This window comes from Buteo buteo, chromosome 4, assembly GCF_964188355.1.
Source record: "Buteo buteo chromosome 4, bButBut1.hap1.1, whole genome shotgun sequence".
NCBI lineage: Eukaryota > Metazoa > Chordata > Aves > Accipitriformes > Accipitridae > Buteo > Buteo buteo.
In genome coordinates, this window is record NC_134174.1 from 7945579 (window position 1) to 7972582 (window position 27004).

General features: G+C 45.6%; 1 protein-coding gene across 1 annotated transcript in view; it reads right to left on the reverse strand.

Annotated features, from left to right (window-relative positions):
- The window catches only part of FRMD4A (FERM domain containing 4A), a 289877-nt gene extending 275019 nt beyond the window's left edge, over positions 1-14858 (reverse strand). The window contains exon 1 of the mRNA XM_075024704.1: positions 14621-14858. Within this exon, the coding sequence (XP_074880805.1) occupies positions 14621-14653 (33 nt within the window). The 5' untranslated portion in view covers positions 14654-14858. The remainder of the gene's footprint in view (positions 1-14620) is intronic.
- Positions 14859-27004: the final 12146 nt, after the last annotated feature.

Below are 27004 nucleotides of genomic sequence, written 5' to 3' on the forward strand. Positions count from 1 at the left end.
TTTTCATCTGGCTCTATTTTCATGCAGTTGCCTGGCAGCTTCCTTGTTTTTTCCTCCTAAGCACTTTGCTAGTGACCACATGAATAATTGCATACCTTGACCTGGTAGCTGCCTTATTACAGATGAATACAGCTGCTAACCAGCCTTCAAACCCTATTATCAAAGCTTTGCTGAGCTGCATAAAGCAGAGGAGCAAGCCATGCTTTTGCCCCAGTGGGCAAAAAGGCTGCCACTGATGACACCACCAAACCTTTGGTACCAAAAGCCTCAGACCATGACCTGGCTGGGGCTGGAGAAGAGGTTACCTTCTTGCCTGGAAGATGGTCTGGCCAGCACATGGCCAGAGTGATGCTCATTGCTTGCCTGACCTGTTCCCTTAAACAAATTCCCTCCTGGCCAGCACAGAATACCAGTTTCAAAGGAGAATAAACAATCTTTAGGACTTAATCAACTTTCATATGGCATTGGGACAAGGTGAGGTCTGTTGCTTTGTGAGTTTTTGGTGAAGGAGGTTGCTTGCTCTGAGCACACCACAAACACATTTAAAGATGAGAGCCCTGCCCACCAAAGCAGCAAGCACAACAGTGGCATCAAATTGACAGCCATTGCTTTTTTTCTTTATTCCCCTCATTGTTTTTACGATTCATTTATAAGGCATCCATGGCCTTGGGGGACTAGGAACAATCATATTAAGAATGATACAGATATAATTCAATACTTTTCACCCATTCCTCAGTGACACTTACTTGCTTATTCACCAAAATATCCTTCCACTTTCTTCTGCCTTTCTACGTAAGGTATGGAATGTACTCATGTTGTGCTAGGTATTAATTAATCTCTCATAATCAGCTGGCTAGAGGATCCTATTATTACCATTAGAGTCAAGCCAGAAAATCCTTATGTCTTGTGCCTGAGGATTAATACCAAACCATGGCTGACTCCTCTATGGAATTACCCCTTGTATTTGCATTAATACCAGCGGAGATCTTCCCAACCAGACTACCACTGTGCACACCGGCAATCACAGCTAATTTGTACATATGCTTCCACTGGACAGAAGCCATGCAATTAAGAGGACGCCCTCGAGGCATTAACATTTCTCATCTTGCAGTAAGTGCAGTGGGAGAACGCAGCAGAAGTTTATAGGGTGTTATCCATGGGAGTGTGTTATTTCAACAGGATTTCTATGAATCTGCGAGGACGATTCAGAGCTGGGCAGGGAGCCAACACAAAGAGGTTTCTGAGGCCACAGTGGAAATCTCCTAAGTCCCTTTTTGCTGGAAGAAGAAGACGAGGCAGCAAGGAGCACTGATGATGCTGGACTGGAAAACATCTACTTCCCTACTGGCCTGTTCCCTCTGGGACCTGGACACCAGGACCTTTCCCACCCTCTTCAGGGTGTTTGCAACCCTTCATTTTCCTTCTAGTCCCAGCAAAAGGCTCATCTGTGAAGTCCTGACTACAGAAAGGGTATCCAGGTCTTCTCCTCTCCTGGAGAGGAGCCAAGGACACCATTGTGTGTGCCCTCAATACCAAACCAAAGGACCTGCAAGCTCTTGCATGTCTGCCTTTCCTCAGGGATAAGACCTCGCCATGCTAGGTCCTTTCCATCAGAGATCTGCTGGGATGCACGGAGCCTGTGGGTGAGTTTTCTTGGGCAATCGCAGAGCCCCTGGCCCTGGGGAATCCACCAACTGAGGGCTCGGGGATGCTACTGAAACCTTGATGTAGATTTGGAGAAAGTCTGAGATTAACATGTTTTGACCAAGACATCTTGGAAGCAAGCAATCTGGAAAAGATTTGACAGGAAAATTTTAAGCCAAATTTCTACCCTGTGTGGCTCTTAGAGACTCCGTGAATCCCATTACTCTCTGGCAGAAGGATCTTGGCATCATGGTCCATCCCAAGCTGTGCCCAGACGGTCCATCTCTAGGACCACCTAGGAATGGTAGATGTCTTTGCCTTTGCAAGTCTGGCATCAGCAGCACTGTGTCTATCCTCTTTATCAACATATTATAGGGAAGAAAGCACTTGATCCTGCTCCCTTCTTCCTCTCTCACTCCTACACTTAGAAAAACACAAAACATGTGGAATAGATTAATTCAAAATACTGCACTTCCAGCTGCACTGATTGTGAGAGAATAACATTTACCACCCCCCCAGTGCATTTGTCCCCAGGTGCTAAAATGATGTATACTGAGGCTTCAGTGCTGCTGGCTAATTTAGGAGTGTTGTCATCATCATAAAAGGAAGAAAATCGATTCAAATCAAAAGCCCACAAACAAACTATGACCTTATTCAAATCAGAAAAAAAAAACCAATCCCAACCTCTGACAGCTACAGTAGGATGTCAGAGAAGCCGAGAAGCCAACGCAAGATGCACAGTATTGATTACTGTGTAATAATGATTTCCCTTCAGCCCACAGACTCCACCATATACTTCATTCTGCATTCCAGAGCACGTCTCTGAGCATCGCTGGGGCTGGGAAGTAACACACACCAGACACTGCTGGGGGTTGCAGGTTAAGTACTGCACTTAGGTTTTATGGAGCAGAAGAGTAGATAAATTCTGTCAAATGAATGTAAATGCTCAGCATTAATTTTTTCTTCTGGGAGTCTTTAACTATTTCCTTAGGTTTTTGGAAATATTTCTAAGATTTCTCATTTTCACAAATCACCATGCATCTCTCCTTGGTTCTGAGTTTCAGTTTGGTTTGATTTTGGTTTTGTTTGTTGATACCAGTGCAAATATTTCTGATTCTTTGCTAGAAATTTCCATGGCTTGCCTACAAAGGCATCATCTCTGGTAAGAATTTACCAGTTAATCTCTAGAAGTGAAAGTTTTAAAGAAATCCTAATTTTTGGTCCTTATTCTGCACTGTCTGGAACATCCCATAGACAAAGGGGTAGCCCCATTCCTGACTGAATACAAACTGGCACAGTTCCTGCAAGGTTGGTGGTATAACACAAGTTTGCATTGTTGAGTCTCTGCCCTGCGTTTCATTCCCTTTGGGTTTGGTCTTTTCTCCGCTGACACTAATTCTTTTGCAACATACGTAATAGGCAACGTAGCTTTATTTCATCTCCCTGTTTGTACTGTGGGTGATATCTCCCAGGGAAGATTAATGGCTTAAGCTGATTTAATGGTGTACACACTTTTCACAGAAAAGGAAAAAAAAAAAAAAAAAAGAAACCCTTTCTCTTTTTCTGTCCAGATTGAAAAATGTTATCTTTTCTTATTTTTTTCCTTTGGTATTTGCTGTTATCCAGCCTTTGCTGGCCTCCCAAACAACTTTACCATCTTTCTGTGCATCTGTGGTGTTCCCATATTAAAGTGAGTCATTCTCACAAAGAACTCTAGGACTCAGTTGCATGTATGAGAAACTACAGTTTCTCTCTACTGAGTTTCAGGACTTATGCCAGCAGAGACTCTGACCCTATGCAATGTAATCTCAGTAACCTGCTTGTTCTGCCACCTTTCCCTTTTCTTTTCGCTGTATCCAGAAGAAATGCTGGATCACTTGGTGAAAGAGGTTTGTGATGTCTGTGGGAGAGGTTTGAAACATTTGGCTGACGTTTCCCCTTGTGCTTCCTGAAGCACCAGAACACTGTTATCACCCATTTAAGAGGATCTTCAAAAAAACCTCAAACCCAGACATATGTGATAAAACTGTGGTCTAAGCCAAAAAAATTTGTTTAGAACCTGAAAAGAGCTGGTTGGAGGTTAAAGAAATGCCAAAAAAATGTTTTTGCTTAATGTTTTCTTCTTAATCTACCTGACAATCTACCTTAATAATAATATTGTGTTTACTAATTGGAAAACCTACATTCAACAAGAATGCAAATACCATCAGTAAATGTGCATGAGTGATTTAAAATAGAGTAACTACTGGCATATGCAGACACATATTTCTAAAGATGAGTTGCAACACATTGTAAAAGTCACACCCATTTTATAAAGCTTTCTAAACTACCCTATCAAATGAGGGCAAATGATCAGATGCAGCTTTTCATGTGGATGAAGATATTTGTTCTGGGCAAAGATGGCATTTAGGGAGATGCAAATGGAAGGACACAAATTCACTCCCCACCCTCAGCATATGGTTTTGCCACAGTGCTGTATTTTTATTTGTGCATTCAAAAGCTGCCTGGCCTTTTCATACAGTCAGTTCAGCTCTGATCACATCTACTCCCACGACTCCGTTTTGTCAGTGTGGGTGACTCCGAAAAGGTGCAAAGAGGAATGATTAACGGCAGTCAATTTATCTTGAACTCTTAGAGGGAGTTAATAACACGAGGTTAAGTAAAAAATAGCCATATGACAATAGTCATATGCATGTTGGTATTGTACATGTGGAAACTGCATTGGGTGAACATCAGGGTGAAAAGTTAGAAAATGCCAAGCATAAGTGGATGTTTTATGATGCTATTATTAATTGCATGATCATATGCTCCCTTCACCCTAACCTCTGCCCTCATGGTTTCCTTCTTCCTTGTGTGGGGTGGAACTGTCTTAAAGATGAATCGGTGAAGGCGTCAGCTTTCTAAAGGGCTCTTTGGCATTTGTGGCAGACAGAAGGTGCGCAGGGAACGAGGCTGAGAAACACGGCAGAAGACAAAATAGTCTTTGGGTGAAGACAATCGGTGATGGGTGATTCATATATCCCAAACTTTTACTAATGATCCCTGACCTAAGCTTTATTTTTGGGTTTGAGAGGGACACCTGTGACGCATGACTTGAAGAAAGCCTGGGCTTTGCCAGAGGCAAATGGTGAGGGGCACAATGAACACAGAAAGTGCAGTCTAATGTTAAGGATGCAGAAAAGTCAGAAATGGCCCAAAACTGGAGGAGACCTTTAACGATTCCTTCATGGCTCAATTCTGCAGCAGTTAAAAGGAGACAAACCCAGAGTCTGATTGCAGATTTTGATGAACTTTGATGCTGTTGCAATTAGTGCTATAGGAAAAAATACATGAGAAAATGAATAATTCTGTTTTCGGGGCAGTATTCAGTAAATAAGACTTATGGTTATTCACCAAGAAATGAGGAGAATACAGAATAAGGAAAAGCTGCTGATTATCTGATGTCCATCTTATGCACAAGATGAGAAGAAACCTGTGGAAAAATAGTGTGGGGCTGCCTAGTTAAATGAGACAGTGCTGCAGGGATGTCCCTTGCTCTGGTATTTCCCAGCTTTGCATCTTGATGGTGTTCGCTCTTTACAAAGCAGCATTACACGTGTGCATTTTACCATCCACATCCAGCTGGGACACGGGGTCTGGGCTGAAGGAAATTTCCACGCCATGGACACAGGTCTTCCATCTTTGCCTCTCTACCCCTCACTCATCTTCTCCAGACCTCGTCTATTTAGTCCTGGTTGCCACTTCTCCAATTCCTTACTCCAATCCTAATCCTCTGCCCATATCCTCCCCTGCCTCCTAGACTGTTTATTCCAGCTTGGATTTTGTTTCCCCTGCACTTGTGCCTTGTTTTCGATGCTGCTGTCAGCAGGGATCCCGGGGGTGCAACACAGGCTTCTTGCCCCACACGTTGGGAGTCACCAGTCTAATAGAGACAGGAACAGAACCTGGCTTAAAGCTCAGATGAGCTGGCTTCAGCCTGGATGTTTCCCAGGCATCCCTACCCCGGTCCCGTCGGTACCCATAGACGTGCTACCCAACTACCAGCAAGGGTGGGAGGATGAACATAGAGGCACTGGTGCCATGGAGAGGTCTCTGACATTATGAAGACACATTTAATCTCTCATCTCACCTGATCTCTCTCTAAAGACCACAACACATTAGGGGAGGGGTTGTGCCAGCCGCAATGAGGCTGAATATTGCCTCATTTGTACCATATATGTCTTGGGCCTGATCACAGAATATTTACTGAAAAGTTTAGTCCTCTAAGTAATTAGTCTTGCTGGAAAAGAATTTCAGTGGCACCGGATAATACTCTAATTCCCTCTATCCAAAATAATTTAATCTCTTCTAAATGAAATCCATTTTTCTAAAGAAAAGTGACTTCCACAGTATTATTCCAAACCTGGCCGTGGAGAGATCCAGCTTTAGATGAAGCAGTAATGATTTCACCTAACTTCGTCTTTCAGCTCCTAAGCTACTAGAATTAATTGAGCGTGTAATTAAGGAAGGGTTTTCTTACCAATATGATCATGCCTATAATTAAAATCTCACACAAATGTGCATGCGGAAGAATAGGGCAGGGCAGAGCAGGCAAGAGACCAAAGTGTCTGACAGGTTTACATCAAAGGACCTGAGCTCCTTCAGCTCTAAGCCAGAGGGAGGGGAGGAAGGGAAGACAGGACTGCCTGATAACTGACTTGATATATTGTTTTTGACCTCCTGTCTTCAAAGCCCCAAGTGGTTAAGTGCTGTCTACCCAAGAGATTGCTTCTACCTTTAATGTTACTTCAGCAGAGTCAAGCTTTGCAAGTGTTTGTGCTACCAAGCGCTGGATGAGCAGAAAAGTGATGATATCTGCATGTTTTCAGAGAGACTGGAATGGGTTTGGCTGCTGCTTTGAGCTGTGCCACATCAGCGCTGTGGCCCGGGGGACCCCACGACATGCCATGAGAGCCATCGCTTTCCTCTGCTTTTTGTTGCATGGGAGACCTGTCAACAAGATTTCATAAAAGAAGGAGTGGTGCATTTTTATTGCTGTTATTTATACTGCATTTGCTATTAAATCAGCCCTTAATAGCAGTGTTCAGCCTGTGATACATGACCCAAGTCAAAGGCTGTGCCTGGGGACGGCTGCATTTTGGGAGATTTTGCTGTTCTGCACATGGGGAGATGCTGGGTGCTGGGAACCCACAACACAGCACTTCCATAAAAGCTGAACTCCTGCACAAAAGGGACAAGGGCTTTCCCTAAAAAACCCAAATGGGGACCTGGGGCTTGAACAGAAGAAGGGACTGACTCCCTTAGATGGTCTGCCATCTGTTGTGATACCCTGTGACTGTATTAGGGACGGGAAAAAAACCCTCCCTCGTAGTATAACCAAGCTAAGGACCAAGGCACCAAGGAAAAACACAGGTGTGGATGGGTCTTGGATGAAAGAAGGCACCCTGAGCAGGAAAACTGCCCTCTCATTTGATTGATACCTGCTGTGCTCAGGGGAACAGGACTTTGTATGATTATTGACATTATTATATGTTTATAAATTACATCAAAAAGACACCTGTATCTGTCCTCAGGTCTCCTCTGAACTGGAACAAACTGCAGGGCCTGGGATTTTTGTCTTGCTGGTTGCATCTCAAATGGGGTCAGACTTTTGGGCTTGTAGATTTGGTGGGTTTATATTGCAATGTAGATAAAAGAGGAATGCGGTGAAAGCTAAAGTACATTAGGTGTGCATTCTCAGGAAGAAAGCCCACGTTCCCAGCTGTACACATATTTTTACATTCATCTAAACCCAGTAAAATATTATAAGGAAGAGCTGATCACTACTGAAGTGTGTGCTGAGGTGCTAGAGCTGTGCTGGTATGCACTGGTCATGGATCAGACATTTTGCACATGAAATATGCATTGTGCAAGTGCTTTATTGCATTCCATACAGTCCCAAACATTAAATGCACACAGTCCCTACCAATAACTGCCTTCAGAATGACCTAATATATCAGACAGCCGTGCAGGAGAGCTTTTTTCCTCCATAGATAACTACTACACTGGCATTTTGGGACAACCATCATTTTTGTTTCATAATCATCCTCACAACTTTCTCATTTTTTCAGCTTTCCCATTTTTACAGTGGTTAAGACTTTATGACCTTCCCCAGTGGATACAACCTGTGATTCACAGCTAACAGTGGGCAGCACTGTCTGAGTTCTGCTTTTGAAAAGGATGGCCAATTGCCTCGACAACAGCTGCCCATTAAGCAAGCTGCCTAATGAAATGACTAGAAAGATGGGTGCTCACCAGTGTATTTTCTCTGCACTTATTAAAAAAAACCCTGAAGCCTCTAACCCACACACTGAGCTAGTGAGCTTTATGCTCTTAAAGCTGTCATTGTCACTTTTCTTTGATTCCTCCAGTCCATGCCTTGTCCTACTGCATTTTAAAGCTTCTTCTTATTATCATTATTTATTATGTTATTATTGTTATTATTAATTCCAATTTGATATCATTTGTGGTCTTTACATAGCCCCCCAGTGCGCTTTTCGGTGAGGTCCCATGGGAACCAAGGGAAGGTCCTTGGATATTTCCAGACATCCCAAGCTGCAGGAAGGTTTTGGGGACCTGAGATGTTCCTGGGCACCTCTGCTACAGCCTGGGCTTTGCGCAGGCTGAGCAAGACACGGAGAATCGAGGCCAGGTTGCAGGCTGGCATGAGCTGGGAGATGGCGTCTGGGCAGTGGGAGGTGAGCAGGGCACTTTGGAGCAGTTCCTATTTCCATCCCCTGAAAGGACCCAGCGGCGTTTGATACACGAAGTGAGAGCTTTGGTCGTCGAGGCATGCTGTGATCATTCCTTGCTCCAACACCACGGGCTGCCAAGCCTATTCGCACGTCCCAGCGATGTGGGTCCTGATGCTCAGCTGATGATGGCAGAGGGGGATCCCCACCAGGTGACCATACTGACTGTGAAAGGCAAAGCCATCCTAGCGCTGTGGTCAGCCTGGTCCATCTCAAGGGCTGTCTGATGGTCATCGTGGGAGCGCTCACCAAGAGCTGAGCCAGCTCAGCCTGGCGTGCACCCAAGGGTGCCTCATGCTAGGATGGTGTAGCCTGGACTCAGTTGTGCTGCTGAGGATGCTGAGAAAGGACAGCATCACTCCATCATTGAATCATGGGTGAGATACCAGAATCTGCACTGCAATCCTTCTTCCTTAAAACACAGAGGCAAAATGCCCCCATTTCCCCTCAACCTTCAGTAGGGAATATTTGGGGACAGCGGTTGTCTTCTTATCATATGTTTGGGCAGCACTAAGCGTATGAGTCCCCATGCTGAACTGTGACCTCCCAGTGCTACTGCAGTGCAATTCTCATTAATGGTGCAGTGTCCAGCTCCTGCCCAGGATACGCAAGGATGCTTTCCCCCTCCACAGTAAATAACCCACCTCTGCTGCAACTGTGCGCGAGGGCAGGGCCCAGTCAGGCATGGCATCTCACTGCACTGATACAAAGCACAGCCGGGGAGAAAAAATAACCTTTCAGTTTTATGTTCAGTGATATATTGTTTTTAAATCTGAGTGGGTTTAGGAAATGTTACAGAACAGAAAGGGCTCCGCTTTTCCAGAGGCATAATGTTATGGTAGAGTTATTCCAAAGCCAAACTCTGCTCTGAGTTATGCCCCTACGTCCTCTCTCCCAGGTACTTATAAAATTATGATTAACAGTAGCAGACATAGGACTTCATTATTTCTTGAATTGCCTTTCTTTTTAGCCTTCTACAAGCTCAGAGAATTACATATGGCCTCATTAACCTTTGTGTCAAACTGCTAATAAGGCAGGGAAGCAGGTACCCCCTAAGCTGCTTGGCAGACTGTGTGAGTGCCCTGTGGAAGGGCTCCTGAGGGAGCACTGGTGCTTCCCAGTCCACGCTACGGACTTCATGTGGCCGTGGCAGCTTGTGGGAGATCGCACGGGAACCCAAAGATTTGGGTGCCCACTGTCCATGTGAAATTATTCCAGCCGGGAGGTCTGAATCCCCCAAATGACTTTGAAAATCCCAGTTTCTGAGCATCATTAGCACCTGTATGTGTCTATCTCGATGGGATATTCGAAATGGGAGTTAAATACACAGTGGTATCGAAACAGGGATCTGAGACTCCAGAAGAGGAATGTGCATGCTTTTGCGGGGACAGGTGCTCCCTTTTGCCATTTGGTCTTTTGCCATTGTTAAAAATACCAGGAAAGGTTTCACAACACATGCAAAGAACTTACTCTGCATCTCAGCTTGTACAAGAGTGCTGTTAGGTGATTTTAAGATGTGTAGCTCTCCATACAGTGCAGAATCCTAACTTTAACTTCCACGGGACAGCTTGTGAGCTTAAAGTTAAGAATCTGTTCAGGTGCAGCCTCACGCTATGATAGCAAATCTGCTTATGCAAACCTCTTTTCAGTTACCATCCAAGAGGGTTAAAGACTACAGCAATCCCATCCCGTAAGTGTAACCCAGACTCCAGGCTTCCCTTTCTCCGGGCAATTTTCCCTTCCAATTTCCTCCCTGTGTGATCTCAAAGGGCAGCCGTCGCAGCCCTCTGCTGTTGAAGACTGACGGGGGATGTGGTACCTCCCAAGGTTTCTCTGCTTGGAGCTGCTGTGAACTTCTCTAAGTAAGGCACAAAGGACAACTTAACCATTCTTTTTGAGAGAGCTAGCGGTCAAAAACTAAATTGCTTTGCAAGTAGAGCCAACAGAGTTTAATGAATAAACAGTAACACCATGGGAGTTTGCTAATCCCCAAAATCTATAATAAACAGATAAAGTTAATAAGATTCAATAAGAGACAACAGCCCCATTAACGTTTTAAGAGCACTATCTAAACATTACACACATTATTTACTGAGTTCCCTAGCCGAATTCTCTGTACACAGGAACACTCAAAATTCATTATCTTTGGATGCAAAGCTTAGTAAATTCAACGGTAATTAATCTCCATTTACCCTCCGTGTGTGTTTCTGAACAGATGAAAAGTTCATTGAAAAAGTTCTTTCAGCTGGTCTGAAAGAAAAGCAGCACTTTGATAAACAAAAAGGAGCCAAACACAGGCTTCTCAAAGGAAAATAGAGCAGCTAGCCAGTTCTGCGTGGTTCAAGCCAGGTGCTCATTGCAAATTCAGTAGCATGCACTGGCAAGTGTCAGCGGCAGAGAAACTGAAATTACTGAAATTCTTATGCCAGTGTAATTTGCTGAAGGCGATGCACTGAGGGTTAAGGCAAATTGTGCATGTGTTGAGGATTATAAAACAAATTAAAATGGAGGCTAACAAAAGGAGTGCAATATTTATGCATTTCTTCATTCTTTTCGCTCCGTGGTACTCAATCAACTTCACAGTTTCTTAAGGTGGCGTGGGGACATTGCTATTGTGTACATTCATTTGCTCTTAAAAAGGGGGCTCAGACATACTAGGCTACAGAATTCAAGTGATTCTGGTAATATTTATCAGTATCACCATTAACCCACCAAATATTTACAACTCACTATTACTTCTAGCCATGTGAGATTTAATCATCAACACTAAAAATGCAGTAAGTTTTCTGTTCAATGCATTCCACTTATCTGCTCCAATTTTGATATACCAGCCCATTTTACCCTGTATTCCTCCACTTCCCCTTTAATTCCTGCATTTGTACATCCCAGTTGCACAAAAGTAGAAATGTATTAATGGCCCGTGACTTACTGCAGTGGAGTCCATTACATGGTGTAATGCACTTAAGGCTTGATACCCCATTTACCTCAACAAATATTTTAAAGAATTTCTAAGTTGTTAAGCACCCCACTCTGCGATCACCCAGCATGGCCCAGTAACCAAATGGGTTATCACTTTGTAGAATGGGAAAGAAGTGCCCTATGAAATATGCTTTTGGTTGTGTATGCCCAGCTCTCTGCTGGCAAGCCCTGCAATGGAGCTGGATGGAGAGGCGAGGAAGTGTGCCCACATCTCTGCCCTACACGCTATGTCCAGCGTCTCAGCTCCAGCCCTCCTGCACCATAAATTGGGCTTTTGAAGCCAAGATGTGTCCACCTGTCCCTCTGCCAGCTCTGACTTGGGGTGGGAACCTCGGTGAGCAAAAGGGACCAAAGAGCTGACAGCAGTCGTATTTTTGGTTGCCACCACGAGATTCACTCAAGCCCACCTGCAGGGATTTGGACCTCATTTTAACTACAGAGACCTTTGCATGTTTGGCTATGAAAGGCAGATGCACATTGTCCTCACTCCTTGGTGACAGACTATGAGAGGTGCCAGAAAGAGATAGCCCTTACTCCTACCTACCCACAGAAAAAAACCCTTATTTTTTTAAAAATTTTCTGTCTAGATTTGAGCAGACTGAATATAGCTGCCTGGGACACTAAGGATAAAACTGAGCATTAATTTGCATTTCACTGTAATGTGGAGATGTTTTCACACAGGTTAAAGTCTTGGAGCTCACAGATGCTCCAGGCTTGCTCCAGGTAGCACTGCTGGACATGACCAGGAGCCCACCATCCTTCACGTCACCGTACAAACCAAAGGACAAAAAAACTTCCCACTAGCCTCCAACAGTTGCAGCCTAAGTGTAAAACAAGCGACAACAGATGGGATCAGACAGACGGGGGAGTAAAGGGGAAAAATGAGGCAATATTAGGGAGTGTGACAGGCAGGGGTCTCGGCACATCGGCAGCCTTGCTGTTGTCAAGTTTTTTTTTGTAGGCAATGCATATTAAGGTTGTATTTGGAGAGTTATAGTTTTTACACTCGGTTTTCTGGCAAGTGAGCAGGGAGCCGCTGCCAGCTACGAAGCATCTTGGAAATAAGATTAGTTTTCAAATTTAATCAAGTGATCTTCTCATTGTTTTTTCTCTGAAAGGTAAAGATGTAAGGGCCAAATCCTGATCTTTATTCCACAGAGCCTATTTCAATATCTCCATCATCTGCCATGGAGCTACTCCAGATTAACAGTAACGTAGCACCAACGTCAGGATCTGGATCTTCAAGAGAATCACATCAGTTTTACATCATTGCAATTGATGGTTTAAAATTGCATTGCTTTGGCTTGAGAAGCTTTTCCCATACACAAAGGAGATCAGAATCTATCCTTTTCTCTGATATTAGACCAGATTGGTATCCAAAAGATCATGTCTGTATTCCCAAGCAGATTCTTCTATAGAATCAATAAATAACATGATAGTGGTAACTGAGATTACACTTTACGAATGGCATTATTAGGATTTACATTCCAGCTGCAGCTACGAAGCGAGTCAGATGAACAAACATAATACCCAGTCCCGGTCCACTTCCCTTACTCTGTCATTTTTATAGCTGCACGCATGCTGCAGGTGCTGATAGTACACACATCTGACTGTAATCCACGCGTCAACCTGATAGCACACCAATTCTGGGAGAGACTGCCTCCAGCAATCATTTCAAGCCTGGTTAAAGGAGCAGAATGGAAGCATCAACTAAAACGTGGAAAGTTACGTTTTCTAATAATGGAAATGAGATCTGTTGGGCAGGTTTTTTGTTTTCTATTCTCTGATTCAAAAATTAAAAAAAGTAATACTGCGAAATGCCTTACAAAGACTAACACTAATGTACGTATTCCTCAGTATGAATGGCTGGGTCTCTAATCCCTTATAAATCTTTCATTCTATAAACTGCCTGTTAGCATTATTCTTGGTAGTGGAGAGCTATATGAAGTTGGTAGGTCCCTTTTTTAATCCCCAACTTACTGGGCAAGACAAAAAAGAACTGAATTAAAGTGGAAAAAAAATTGCTCCCCTGGAGAATTACAGTACAGCCCCTTGCTGGCAAATTATTATTATTTAAATCACTTTTCTAGCTATTAATATTGAAAATACTTTGAATCATTGAAGAGCCTTTAATTTAAGATAGTGGATGGCAGGGATGCAATTGAGGAGACCAGACTAGCTGATCTGCCTCAGCACAGGGGCTGGACCAGACGATTTCTCAGAATTTTTTCTAGTCTGGCATTTATATGAAACAACTCTGGTCTGACTGCACCTTCAAAACTGCTTGCATTTAAGACGTATGAAGATACCCTGTTGCCAGCAAGAATTGTCATTGAATTCCAGTTCTTCCAGTCCTGAGATACAATACAACAGGGTTGGATTGCATGCGGTGATGGACTGAAATCAGAAAGATTTACCCAAGGCAGTTACCACATGGGATGGAGGCAGTGACTAAATAAAATACATCAGGATTCAGTCTATCCCCCAGGACCACACAGAAATAATAGCACGGAAGGAGATTTTACAAACTAAACCATCACTGTATTTGTCTCTGGCTTTTCCCTGCTGGAATTCAAGTTTCTTTAATAACGAGGATTAATGGCAAACCTTTAAAGTGAGTTGGGAGCGTGAGAAGGCAGCAGACAAGTGCAGCAATTCCTTAGGTCTGCACACTCAGTTTCTCTTTTACAGCTTTCTGGTCTGGGTCCACACCAAGAGGTCTCCCACCCTGGCAGGGTATTTGGGCATAAAATCACCCTCCTTGCTTGTCCCTGCATCCCATGCTGCTGAAAATTCTGTACTGGGGTAGCCCACCAGCACCATCCATCCCTCCCCGTGCCGCAGGTACGCTTTCCCTGAGCGGCTCCCCGGGGAGCACGCACAGACACACAGACACAATGAGAGCCTCTGACTGGAAATTCAAACAAAAATATGGCTGTCTACTCCAAAAGGCAAACTCATTCACAAAGGTCATCTCTGTCGAGGAAGAGTGATGGGTTACTCCCCTCTTGGAGGAGACTGCTGTCGCTCCTCCGCCGAGTTACATTCATGAGCATAGTTTTGAAAAAGAAGAAAGAAAAAAGAAGAGAGAGAAAAGAAAAGAGACAAAAGCTCGGCAAGCCCCCTATTCACAGAGCTAGCCCCGCACCTCCCCTTCCCCTCCTCGGGTAAAAGCAGCCTCAAAAGACATTAACATCTTCCCCTACCTTCGTTCTCATCGGAGACAGAAGCCCTTCCATTTTGGTCCAATCCTCATGCCAATCCTCGTCCCCCAACTTAGTCTCTTGTCCCTGCCTCAAGCATCCCACACGAACAAGAGCATGTCAGGGACCGCCAGCGACACCCTCACGGAAGCTCGGCCAGCCGCCAACCTGCCAACTTGCAATCCTCAGTTGCGTGGAGCACCGTTCCTGGAGAGACCTTCCTCCCTCTCCCTCCTCTCTCTCTCTCTCTGCATAATCTGCCTGCAGCTATGTTTGTACCATCGCGGCTGACAAACGATCCCTGCCTTACGTAATGCATTCAGCACAGGACAAGTGATCCCAGCCCAGCCGCGGGGATCCGGACGGCGGCAGCGACGGGAAGGTGTGGGACTTTGCCCTGCCTATTGTGCCGCTGGGTTTAATCTGGTAACGTCCCCCGTGCGGGGCTGACGCTCGCCGGCTCGCCGTGCTAGCGAGGAAAGCGCCGAGAAAACTTCGTCGCTGTGGAAAGATTGCGGATTCCCCGGGATTGACTTAAAGGGGTGTAATCCTGAGCCCGAGCTTCAGCCCAAGTGGTTTTCTTCCCCTTGGGAAATGCCAACCGTTGGAGCATTTTCTGCTGGGCGCGTTTGCTCTTGGTGAGTGACCAAACCCACGCTGAAAGGGAGTTCCTCTCAATTGTGAATTGAGGGACAGAGAGAAAGAAAGAAAAGAGAGTGAAACAAAAGGAATATAGTCCTGCAAAGTTGGTCAGCAAAAGACGCTCGCTGAATGCGTTTCTATTAGCATTTTAATTCAGATCAGAGCGTGCCTTTGTGGAAAATTCCCTAATTGCTCCCACTTCCCGCATTTTGGTTTCCGTCACGGACTGATGCCAGGACTGAATCTCTTTCAGAGAAAAATCCAACTGGAAAATGGGCTTCAGACCTGCAAACACACCAGCGTTTGGTCCACAGGGCCAGACCAGTCCGAAGCAAAACCCCTCTGAAACACCATTAAATGAGCAGCAGCTGCCCGTCACTGCTCCAAAGGTCGGCTCCCCCCATGGGCCACCCCAGTTCCGAATACAGACGCAAATAAGGCTCCCCTTCCCTGGCCCCCGGGATAACCTTCCACATACCAGTACCCAACTGCTGTCCAAAAATGAAATTAAAAATCCTGTTACACCACCAGAACCTGATTTTCAGTGTTAGAAAATCGCTGTCAGGCTGGTTGGATCATACCACAAGGGGAAATTTCTAACGCCCTTTAACATCAGCTCCTCTTTGAGGCCCCAAAGCTACATGCTCAGGGAGAGTCACCGTCTCATTAAGGCACTGAGCTGGGATCCGGTTAAACTCCTGACATTGCCACACGTTCCCTGGATGACCATGGAGATTCACCTCATTTAGATTTTGCCACCTAAAACTCTGCCCTCTGGTCCGAGCCAACCACCGAGGCTCCTGCAAGACTAATGAGAGAGACAGGCTCCTTCCCAAAGTGATTTGCCCCAAATGTCCAAAGCCAAGGAGAATCCTGTCCTCAGGTCCTCACCCCTCCATAAACTTCTCCTCTTGCTGTCGTTTCATGCTTTGGCTGCTCAGGCCAGGGAGCATCTCTGCCCACGTGCATCCTTCACGTTCAACACAGGTTCCTGGAGGCTACACCGAGACGGAGAGGGTGCAAGGGAATATACTCATGGTGCTGGATGAGGACGCAGGGTGCAAAGCCTGGGATGAACCCAGAGACAGACACTACCCCTGCCCTGGCAAGTCCCCAGCAGAAGTGTGCCCAGGCGATGACACAAATGAGGGTGTTTTACCCCACACATCACTTTTCCTCTCTATCTCTCCCCATCCTTTCGACCCCGTAGATGTGGCAGCTTTAGGGCATTTTTCTTATTATTCCTTATGGGGTAAAAACAGGGAAGGGAGGTGCCCTCCTACAGTGAATAATATTAATTTCAAAGATAATTAACTATTCTCAACCAAACTCAGCTCCTTATTAAATGTGAACAAATCTGATCATATCGTATTGAAGGCAGAGATAAGTTTTCCAGAGCTAAAGAGACACTGTACCATGCTGGCAGGCTCATCTATTTCTTGCTGGATGTATCTAAATATGTTTTGCTATTGGTATTTACAAAACTGTAATAAGACTTTGAATAAGTGGCAGCAGGAATTCCAGGCTTCAGTAAAACACGACCATTGTGATTTTTCTGCTGTACAATGCTGTGTCAGACTCTGACATGAGGTTTACAAGTCTGTGCATTTGTGAAACATCATCTCCTCCAAATCATCGGGGGAATTTGAGTCTCCAAACTGTCAAGAGGAACCTAAAGAGAGAGGAGCATTTGGGACTTTTGGAGATCTCAGGCCACGTGGTCAAACTCTAATGCAATATGATAATGTGGATGGTGCACCCGCGGTAGCATATGAATACCCAGTTCTCTTTTAAAGCTCGGTTCTGCTTTGAACTAGGCTAAACTGCAGTGCCTCATGAGGTTTCCTGTGTTATCTCTGTTTACAAGGAAAAAAAAAAAAAGTAGTTTTCCTAAAGGCCAAGAGAGTAATTCAGTCTGGGACCAGAAAAGCAAGCCGGGGCCTTTCTGGTTCAGCAGCACTCAAAGCTCTCTGATCTGAACGGATTGGGGAATTGTGCTGATAGTGCATGAGTCAGAGCAGAGCCCAGCTCAGCAGGACGAGCAGGAACAGAAAAGAGGACGGTGCTGTCTGAGCAGCACCCGTGGCCACGGCTGTGAGCCGGCAGCGAGCCCGCCCGTCCGGGGAGCGCAGGCTCTGACCCCCAGCTGCATCCTGGAGGATGCTCTGAGCCCCCGTGTGAATTATGAGCCCCTGCATGGCATTACTGGGAGCCACAGCTGAAGTGGGGTGCGACAGCGAGCTCCGTCCACATCCACCTTCACCAGTGGGGCTGGTAAACCCAACTGGCTCCGCCTGGGCAAATTTCGGCGTGGCTCGCCGGAAAGTGTTGAGGTTGGCAATTTCCAGCAAACGTAAGAGCTGGAGCTGCAGTGGATGGATGGGAATTGTGCATCATATGTCATCCTCCTCTCAAACTCCAGGCACCAGGTAGGACTTGAGCTCTACTCGTATGTGGGCAGATACTCTGCTTTAGCCTGTGCAGCCACCAACCTGTCCTTCGTGTGCTACAGGAGCAGGACTACCACCCTCTGCACGCATCCAGCCTGTTTGTAACCCCCTTTCACAACCAGAGCAACAGCTTTACAGCTGCGGGAGCCAGAGGAGTTTATCCTCGCTTTAAAATGAAAGTTTTAGTTGCTGTAGCCAGGAGAGCGCTGCCGCGATAGTGTGTGCCATGGTCTGGCACTTCGTTCCTCCCCTGGGCTGCGACTCATGGCAATGCTCAAATTACCGCAGACTTGTTCGACAGCCTCCGCTCCTGCGATTTTCAGATCAAAGGCACTACAGAGGCAAAAGGAGCATGTGAACACTTGCTTTCTCATCCTCTTTCTGGGGAGGGGAGCAGCATTTGACTCACAGCCTGGTCAGCTACGCCCAGCGTATCTCAGGTTCTCCATCTACAGAAGAGGGGACCCACTCGTCTGGTTTGCACAGATGTTGCAGAGGTTCATCCTGTCCTGTATTCAACCCACCTCATCCTAGAAGAAGTGTTTAAGCTGGGAATATAATAACTTTCAGCTCCTTAACTAATCATGGGAGTGAGATAGATACCTTGAAATCCCTTTATATTTTCATAATCTAAATGTCTGCTGGAATCTAGACAGCAGACCAAGGTAGATGTCTACCTGGAGCCAGGTAGATCCTACCTGGATTCAGCCGTGGAGCTGAATCTCTTTCTAGGCTCTGCTGACTGCATTGACAGACCTCCACAGACCAGAATGAGAGTGTACATATCTGCTGATGTTTAGCCAAGTAGATGTAAACAGCTGAATTTAGGTGTCTGATTCTGGAGCTGAATCTTGCCCCAGGTACCCATTAGTGGGGAAAATGGCCAAAAAAAGCCTTATATTCACTGTTAGGCTATTGGCTGAGGGTTCTGGAAACAGCCAGACTCTATGGTATATATTTGAACCCCCAGCTTTCCTCTTGTTCACTCTCTGTGTGTGCATTCAAGCTGGGATAAAACTTCTGTAAATCAAAACCCTTCCTAACCTTTGGGGTGGGGATCCCAACACAGAACCAAGTTGTGCTGCCTGTACCGATCCTGAAAAGTGGAGGGAGTTTGGATTTGGACCCAGTCTCCACTGCTCTCTGATGCAAAGAGCTGCCATCACCTCCTGCCTGACACCCCCTAAAAAGCCAGTGGCCAGGATCCCCCAGCCCACCGTTCCAGCTCCCTTACAGGGCACTAACCCCCCTATTTGAGGCTGCCAAAAATCCACATTCGCCCACCCTGACCCCCAGCTGGTTCATCACTCAAACCAGGTGAGGACAAGGCGATGGCGGGGGAAACAGCAGGACCCTGCCTGCGTCTGGCCCCTGCCTGCATTTGGCCCCTGCCCGCATTTGGCCCCTGCCCGTGCCACCAGTAGCCCAGTTGTATCCTGTATGCACCGGCCGGCCTCGCAACTGGTCATTTTATCCGACGAACAAAAGGTAGCATCACAGTGTTGCCATGGCGACATCCCGCCATCCGAATGGCTGTGGCATCATATAAAGGAGGGGGAAACATCCCAGTCACATACCGGGGCTGAGCGGAAACGTGTCTTATATTTAGAACAGGCGGCGTGGGGAATACTAATGAATATTTAACACTCGGAGCGCCTTTCGTGCTCGCTTTTTTATTTTTGTTAGATGCTTTCCATAAGCGCAGCATTTGCCTCCAAACGGTACGGATGTTATTGCTACTGTGCTTCTCTCGTCACCGCTTCTCCAGGTTTCCCTTGCTTTTCATTTCTCTTCTGCGAATAAAAGTCGAAACTAGCACACAGCTCTCACAAAAGTAGTGTTTGCAAATCAGGACTGATGCTTGCAGTGGGTCGGGGCGTTGAGGAGGGAACTGGGATGTTCACATGATCCAGTTTCCCAGCCTGGCTGTGCTGGGTTTAGATTGTGACTTGTAGTAAAAGTCTATGATATGATAACAAAGGCAAACTCTTAATGGGTTACCTAAAAATGGGTAGGATTTGTTTATGTCCTACAAGAACCAACCCCTTTTAGGGCTTTCTTTTTTTCTCTCATTAAAAATAGCTGCTTTCAACAATTAATTCTCTGTGTTGTGGAAAAAAAAAAAATCTAACTTCTTTTCATTCATCCAGAAAAACACACACCTGAAAAAGTCCTGAAATTCCTTTCTTCTGTCTTTTTTCCCTAAAGGGTGAACAGTTAAAAAAAAGGGGTCAAACCACCCAGAAGCCCAAATTATGAATATTTTTGTGTGCCTTTTTATATGATACACTTTAAAAAAAGACAAAGGTGCTGGGCTACTGCTGGGGCTGTGCAGGCAGCCTGAGAACCTCCTGGTGATGAGCAAGCTGATTTTTTTTGAGGATGGCAAGGGGAAGCAAGACCCGCACTGGCTGGGGTGGGATGGGCCATAGGTGCCCACCCATTTGGGTGCAGCTCGTAGCACTGCCTGCCTGGGGACTCCGGTCTCCGAGAGGTGCGGGGAGGACGTGGCATGGCACAGATTGAGAGTTGTGCTGATCTCTGGGTTCATCCTCTCTGGGATGGCACTACCTCGCCATTTTCCTTTTCAGCTATAGATTAAGCTATAAACAAGGTTAAAAAAATATGATATTTCCGATCTTGTTCTGAAGTCATCTTCTGGCATATATAAAGCTTTGTTCTCGGAAAGGCCAGATTCTCAGCAATGATTTTTAGAGTGAAATGTATTCTTTTTACTAGCCAGTGGCAAGGCATTGGGGTCTTTTTCGAGCCTAGCAGCCTGCAAAAGCTGCTGGGCTCCTGAAAGCTTATCTATGTGCTTCCTTCTTGGTACCAGTCCAAGGCACCACGAATACAGGCGCAATTCAGCTGGCAGCTTTGTGGGTGATGCAAGGGGAGGAACAGTGCTGTACTGGGTGTGTTGCTTTGGCAGCACTGAGAAACTGGAGCTGTGTTTATTTGTTGCCGGTTGTAGGGTGTATTTTCAAAACGAAGAAAGGTTTTCCTCTCCAAGATTTCTGATGCAGTCCTTTGAGATCTGCCCCGTGGCTTCAGAGGGAGAGGGACTCGCCTCTGGGGAAGTAAACACGGGGCAGACCCGTGCTCTTTGCAAGCTGTTCCACTGATGCAGCATTTGCATGAGTAAGTGTTGTCAAAATCGTCTGCCAACTTACCCTTATATGGCACCAATTCTAGTGAGGGCTGGAAACAGCAGTTACTCTTCTGGAGTTCATCTTTAAGGCTCTAATGACCTGCTTTTTTCAGAACAGTCATGCTTTTTTCCACAAAAGCAAAGCAATACAATGAATTTTAAAGTCTCGAGGTATTAATAAGATTGATTTAGCTGCCTTCCAGATTTGGAAGGCAGTCATAAAAAGTCATATCTGAAGATTGTAGGTCTCTGTGCAAGGCTGAGAGAGAGACTGACTTACAGCAAAGCCAATTTAGCATCCTGCCCTGCTTAGCACAGCCATCAGGGTCTGTCCATCCTCCGCCAACATCTAAAAGGCATTTATCTCTATGACAAATCAATGATCTCAGCCATTATTATCACAATTCCTGTTAAGTCAGCGTGGTAGTTTAGGAAGGAAAAGCCGCCTCTCCACCACACAAATAAACCACCCCAGCAGAGATGGGGACCGCTGAGTTTGAAGAAAAAGTCATTCAGTTCAGTGGAGTCCCCAGGACCAGGGTCTGGCTTGGTGACCTGGGCAAGGATCTGACCGCCTTGTTTCTCCTCACCTCCACCCCGGCTCACCAGGAGGATCTATAGACGCTTTGAGGATCTATAGATGAAAAATGGGAGCTGTAGAGATGAGGCTTACAGACTCAAAATAATAATAACTGCTGTCCAGAGGGTCTGCCCCAGCAGAGACAACGGCCTCTGGCTGTCCTGGCTCCCAGCAGGTGTAACCATGAGGCTGAGCATCCCGTTTAGTCTTCTGATAAAACGTGTGCTGGAAACATGATGGAGCTTCCTTCCCTAAACAGTAACTGGAGCTACATTTTCCTTTCACTGCTGGGTATATTTGCTGTTCTGGATGTTAACAGTCAAAACACATACAAAGCCTTTTACTAGAGCATTAGGTCTATGTATGCATTTTCAACAGTCAGATAGCTGATTTATTCATCCACTTCAGTAACCATTCAAACAGGGCACGATGTTCGCTACAGTGTAGAAAGCCATAAACACCGAGTGTGTTTGGTTTGCAAGAACAAATCAACAAAGCAGGATAACAGAAGCTGTTTTTCCAATGCGAAGGACTCCGCTGCCATCCCTGTTAATATCTCTGTCAAATTAAATACTGTTTCCCAAAGCTACAACTCCACTAAAGCACAGCTATTATGGTCTTGGTTAGAAACCTGATTATAGCCACTTTATGTCTCTAAAAACACAACCTCTGATGCAAGGTGACTCCCAAATATGCTGCAAATGCTCATAAATGCACTTGATGCTCTATAGACACGTCTCTATGTGTACTGGGAGAGAGGAGGCTCAGCTCTCGCAGGGCAGACAAGACATTAAGTGAGAAGTAGCCATTTCTCTGAAGTGTAATGTCATTACAACTGTGCAAATCCTAGACTGTGGTCATTTTGGCCTGGGGAAGAGGAGACAGGGAAGGAATGAATAGAAGTGCTTGGGATAAAGCAGAAATAGAAGAGAGGGGAGGGGAAGAAAGGGGCTGACGAAGTACAAAAGCCTAATAATAATCTGGGGTTGCCCAAAAGGAGTCCTGCAAAATACTATGTCATGCTGAGATTCTTTAATTTTCTTTAAAGGTTGAGTTAGTTTTGAAGCAAATCAGAACCCCAAATGAAAAGAGCAACCAGAGACCATCTCTTTTCCAAAATGTCCATGCCGTTTTGGTCCCTCAGAGGGTGAAGGCTGGGAGACAATTTTGCAGCTGCCCAGCTCTCAGAAGAAACATCTGCATGAAAAAAACCCTGTAGGCAGGAGGATCACCTGAATGACAGAGTCTGAGGTAGATCCTGCACACCCTTTATTTGATGGAGACAGGTTGCCTCACAGGACATGATCAGATGCCTGAAAACAGGACCCAGGGAAACAAGCAATACCTTTTTTCTCCATGATGATCCTACATTTTCTCATTTTACTTTTTTTTTTTTTACACTGGTTTGTTCAACCACCCTCTAGCACCCATGAACTGTTTGTAAACTCAGTCATCACCACCTCTGTCAGATTTACCTTCTGGCACAGGGGACAGACACCCCTCCCCTTTCAGCTCAAGCGGGGCCCCTGTCGCTCCCCCAAATAAAAGCTGTATTCAGCTGACGCCAGTAGCGTGTTGCTGCCTTATGCTGTAATGGATATTTCACGCTAGGCACATGAGCCCCTCCTGGGGTTATTGTCCTCTGTGAGCTCCAAGCATCCCTGGTGATGCCCTCTGGCCGACCAGCTATCTGTCACTGCATGTCCCAGCTGCGATGGTTTCTGAGCAAAGTTTCATTGGTGTTGGAAAGAAGATAGGAGCTAAAGTGACTCAGAGTTCAGAGATTGCCTCTTGCATTCTTGCTCATCTACTTTTCTGAGCCTGTTCAGCTCATTTGAACTCTTGGTCCCTTTCACTACCTGGTTTCAGCTCTTTGGGGCAGGGGCTCTAAGTGTCTGCAGAGGTGCTACTCCCTTTCGGGTGCTCCTCTCACTGCACAAACCACAGTCGTATAGATATTCTTCTAAGAATATTTCCAGTCCTAGTTTTCCCTGCTGTCTCATTTCTCCATCTTTACTGGGCTAATGGGACATTTATCCATCTCCCAGAATGTCAGTAAAGATGTAAAATAATGTTGCCGGCCCAGCATCCCCAGAAAAGCACAGGAGAGTTTCTACATATAATGAATACATATCATCAGCCTGTTTTCAGAGCCTAAGCAACAATCCCCACTTACATCAAAGCCTCATCTGAATTAATATTTGATGCTGGAATTCATACCACTATTAGATCTGCTAAAATTCAGGAACCCCAATCTTTCTTCATCTGGAAACAACAACAGAACTCACTGAGCCGGGTCAATCTTCAGAGGTGGGGTTCATCTCAGCTAACTTCAAATGTCTATGGTATGGCTGGCTCCAGCTCAGCTGGTTCTTTATCATTTCTTTATAGTAAGTGAAGTGAACTTGCACATCTAAGGCTCAATTCCCTTGACTTGAGTTAGGATAAGGAGATGCGTGTCCTAGCTGCCTAACAGAAACGTGGGGGGTTTGTTTTCTCTACCACAATCCTGGCAGAAATAAGGATGACAACACCTTATTAATGTTTCTGCTCATTACCCTAACACTGTGGTTGCCCATCAGAGTTATCCTGCATGCAATAAGAAAGGCAGTCACAGTGCTGGTGGAGCCAAACTTTTTAAAATAATGGTAGATGATCTACAATATGGGGCAAAAGCCAGAAACTGTGGTTTGAAGAGATGGTGTCAAATTGTACCAGTTGCCTGAAACCTGCCTGTTGTGCATGATATTTGCAAAGGTAATGGACAGGAGTTCAATAAATTAATCAGCTAATTCACTTTACACTAAAGTCTTAGCATCACCTGGATGTAATGACTGCTGGACACTCAATTTTTCTAAGTATTTCCTCAGCTGCTTTTTATCTGCTAATATATTTGCGACATCATCACCACTTAACTATCCTTCCCTCTTTACCTTACTTTGCTTGTTAAAAACAATTTAAAAGGCAGCATCGTTCTGCAAACACACAACTGAAGGTCTAGGGAAGGATTCAATTTAGTCAAAGAAAGAAATCTGTTGCATGGGGGTTGCCTGCCTTCTATTAGCCCTTACAGGAGTTCTGCAGACGTAACCCAAAGTTTGTATTATGTATCTCCCTCTAAACCCTAACAGGTAAAAGGGGGATGAAGTCCAGCCTTACAACTGGAGGACTGAGCTTTGATCCCCCCGAAGAGCTGTAGCCAGGGCTGTTACACACATTGATCTTCAAAGCACCAGCGCGATCAATACGGGCGGTGATGTGGCGCCGTTATTGATGCTGGGATGACAGAAAATAAAAGCCAACCGCGTGACGGCAGCTACAGCATTTCTCCATGAGCACTGGCCTGACTTGTGCCTCAGGGCTCACCCGTGTGGCTCAAGAGCAGCTCCCCACGCTTCATGGTCTGGCCAAACCCAGCAAACCCTTGCTGAACATTTCGGGCAATGCTGGAGTCCACCCGGTGCAACACCTGGTGGCTTTTACTCATGGGGAGCGCGATTCCTTGTGCGTCCCCATGGGAAAAGGGAGCCCGCCTTGGCGGTGCAGAGCAGGGACCCAGGTCTACTCCGTCCTCTGCCTTGTCATCCCTTGAGGGTTTAGGGCAAGTTACGTCACAAACCCCTACGCACTCGGTTTTATCACTTTGGAAGTGGAGATAATCTATACCTCAGAGGAACATTGCATGGATAAGTCAATTAACCATGAAATCACAGATGGAAGATGCAAAAGAAATGCAAAGGATTAGTTCTGCAGAGCAGCCCTGCCAGGCACAAGTACATTTTTAGATCCTTTTTTTTTTCCTAACTAAAAATCACTAGCAAGCTGCTCTGTATAGTCCTGCTTAACCTGTTAATGGGGCATCCGTACCAATACCAGTTACATCTGTAGCTGGCTCTGGAAGGTGGGAGCCAGGGCACCTGGGCTCAGCACCGTTACCTGGGCAGCCCATCCTGTCCTGGCACCAGGTCACCAGTGGGCTGTGGAGCCCACCGCTCTGTTGCCTTTGCCTGGCAAATACTGCACGGTCAAGGGAACAGCAATGTCTCCTTGTCTGTGTCACAGACATGGACCTAAACCAGGCAGAAAACCATATCAGGATGCAGAAAGCTCGCTGCTGGTGTTCAAAGGTGGGATGAGCTGAAGGGGACCCCACAGTTTGGACTTTGTGTAAGTCCCTGGCTCTCCTGGGACCCCAGGGTAAGATCAGGTATGGGCAGGGTCTTGCTAAGAAGAGAGGTGCTGCTCCTGGGTTAAGTCACCTGAGCACTTAAATTATAGGAAATACTGTCAGCAATAAGTTCTTAATGGTAATGAAATAGCAATAGCAATGGGTCTAATCTCAGGAGCAGCTACTGAACAACTTTTTGCCCATAATTGCCAAAAGCATTTTACTTCAGATGTTTGCTGACTCCATTCTCTTTTGCATGGCAGTGGTCTCCAGCAAGGCCAGCACCGATACTGTAGCATTGACTCCCGCCTAGTCCTGTCCCATTGCTATTACCTGGGTCTGCCTTTGGAGAGCTGGAACCAGGAGTACATTCCTGTCCTTGCCTCCCTCTTCTCTACAATGAATGTCCCTACTTCTTCTCTTAGGGCTGCTCTTCCTCCAAGCCAAGGTGCTTTGAAGTAACCTTGCATGCTGCTCAGAGGGTCTCCAGGACCTTGCTGTGGCTGAGTTTGGGAACAACCCCTCGAGGATACTGCACCATGGCCTTCATCCTCATCTTCAGGGTGTGTTTGCCTGCCAGAGCTGACCACTGCTGAATTGCTATAGTTTCTCCTCGAGGTGGTTTTTATTCCTGCAGGGCCTCAAACAGGTAATCTGGAAATCTATTAAAGGATTATTTTTTTTTCTAAATGTGGTTTAAGAACATCTTTAACATCTGGGATTTTGAAAAACCTGTACAGATCATATAGATTTACTCTAAATTAGTGTCCCATAGATAATTAAGTGGTCCTCGTTTTAAAAGGTCACTTAGAAACATCATTGGATTTATTACCTACTAGTGATAACTGCCTGGGAGGTAAAATTATCTCACCCAAGGAAAACTCATCCTGTAGCACTGCAGCCTGTAAGCACTGGTGTCAGACATGCAGACTATCGGTTTGTGTGAAGATTTATCTAGCAGCAGTAAGTGAAGGGGCTCCTGTGCTTCCTCAGCCTCCCCAAACCCAAATCCATTCCCCAGTCCCCAGAGCAGGTGTGCCTATTTATCTGGGAGATACTGGATTAGAAAAATAATCTCAGCTAAAAGAAAAAACTAGCAAGGAAAAAAACCAAAAGTGAATAAATGAGGTTTATATTATCTGCCCTGTGAAGAGCAGTAAGTTGCAGCAGAAGGAGCAAACAGCCATGAGAAGGGGAAGGCTTTCATCTGCTGCTAGAGAAAGTCTAGCACAGGACTCCTGTTTCTGCTTGAAATGTTGTCATTTTTCAGATCACTGGTGAGAAGTAGCTTACTGTATTTTGTTGTTTGTTTGGTTGTTTTCTTTAAAATCAGTTTTTCTTATATTGGCAAAGTCCTTAGGCACACTTGCACTAGCAAAATAATGCTTTTGCTGGT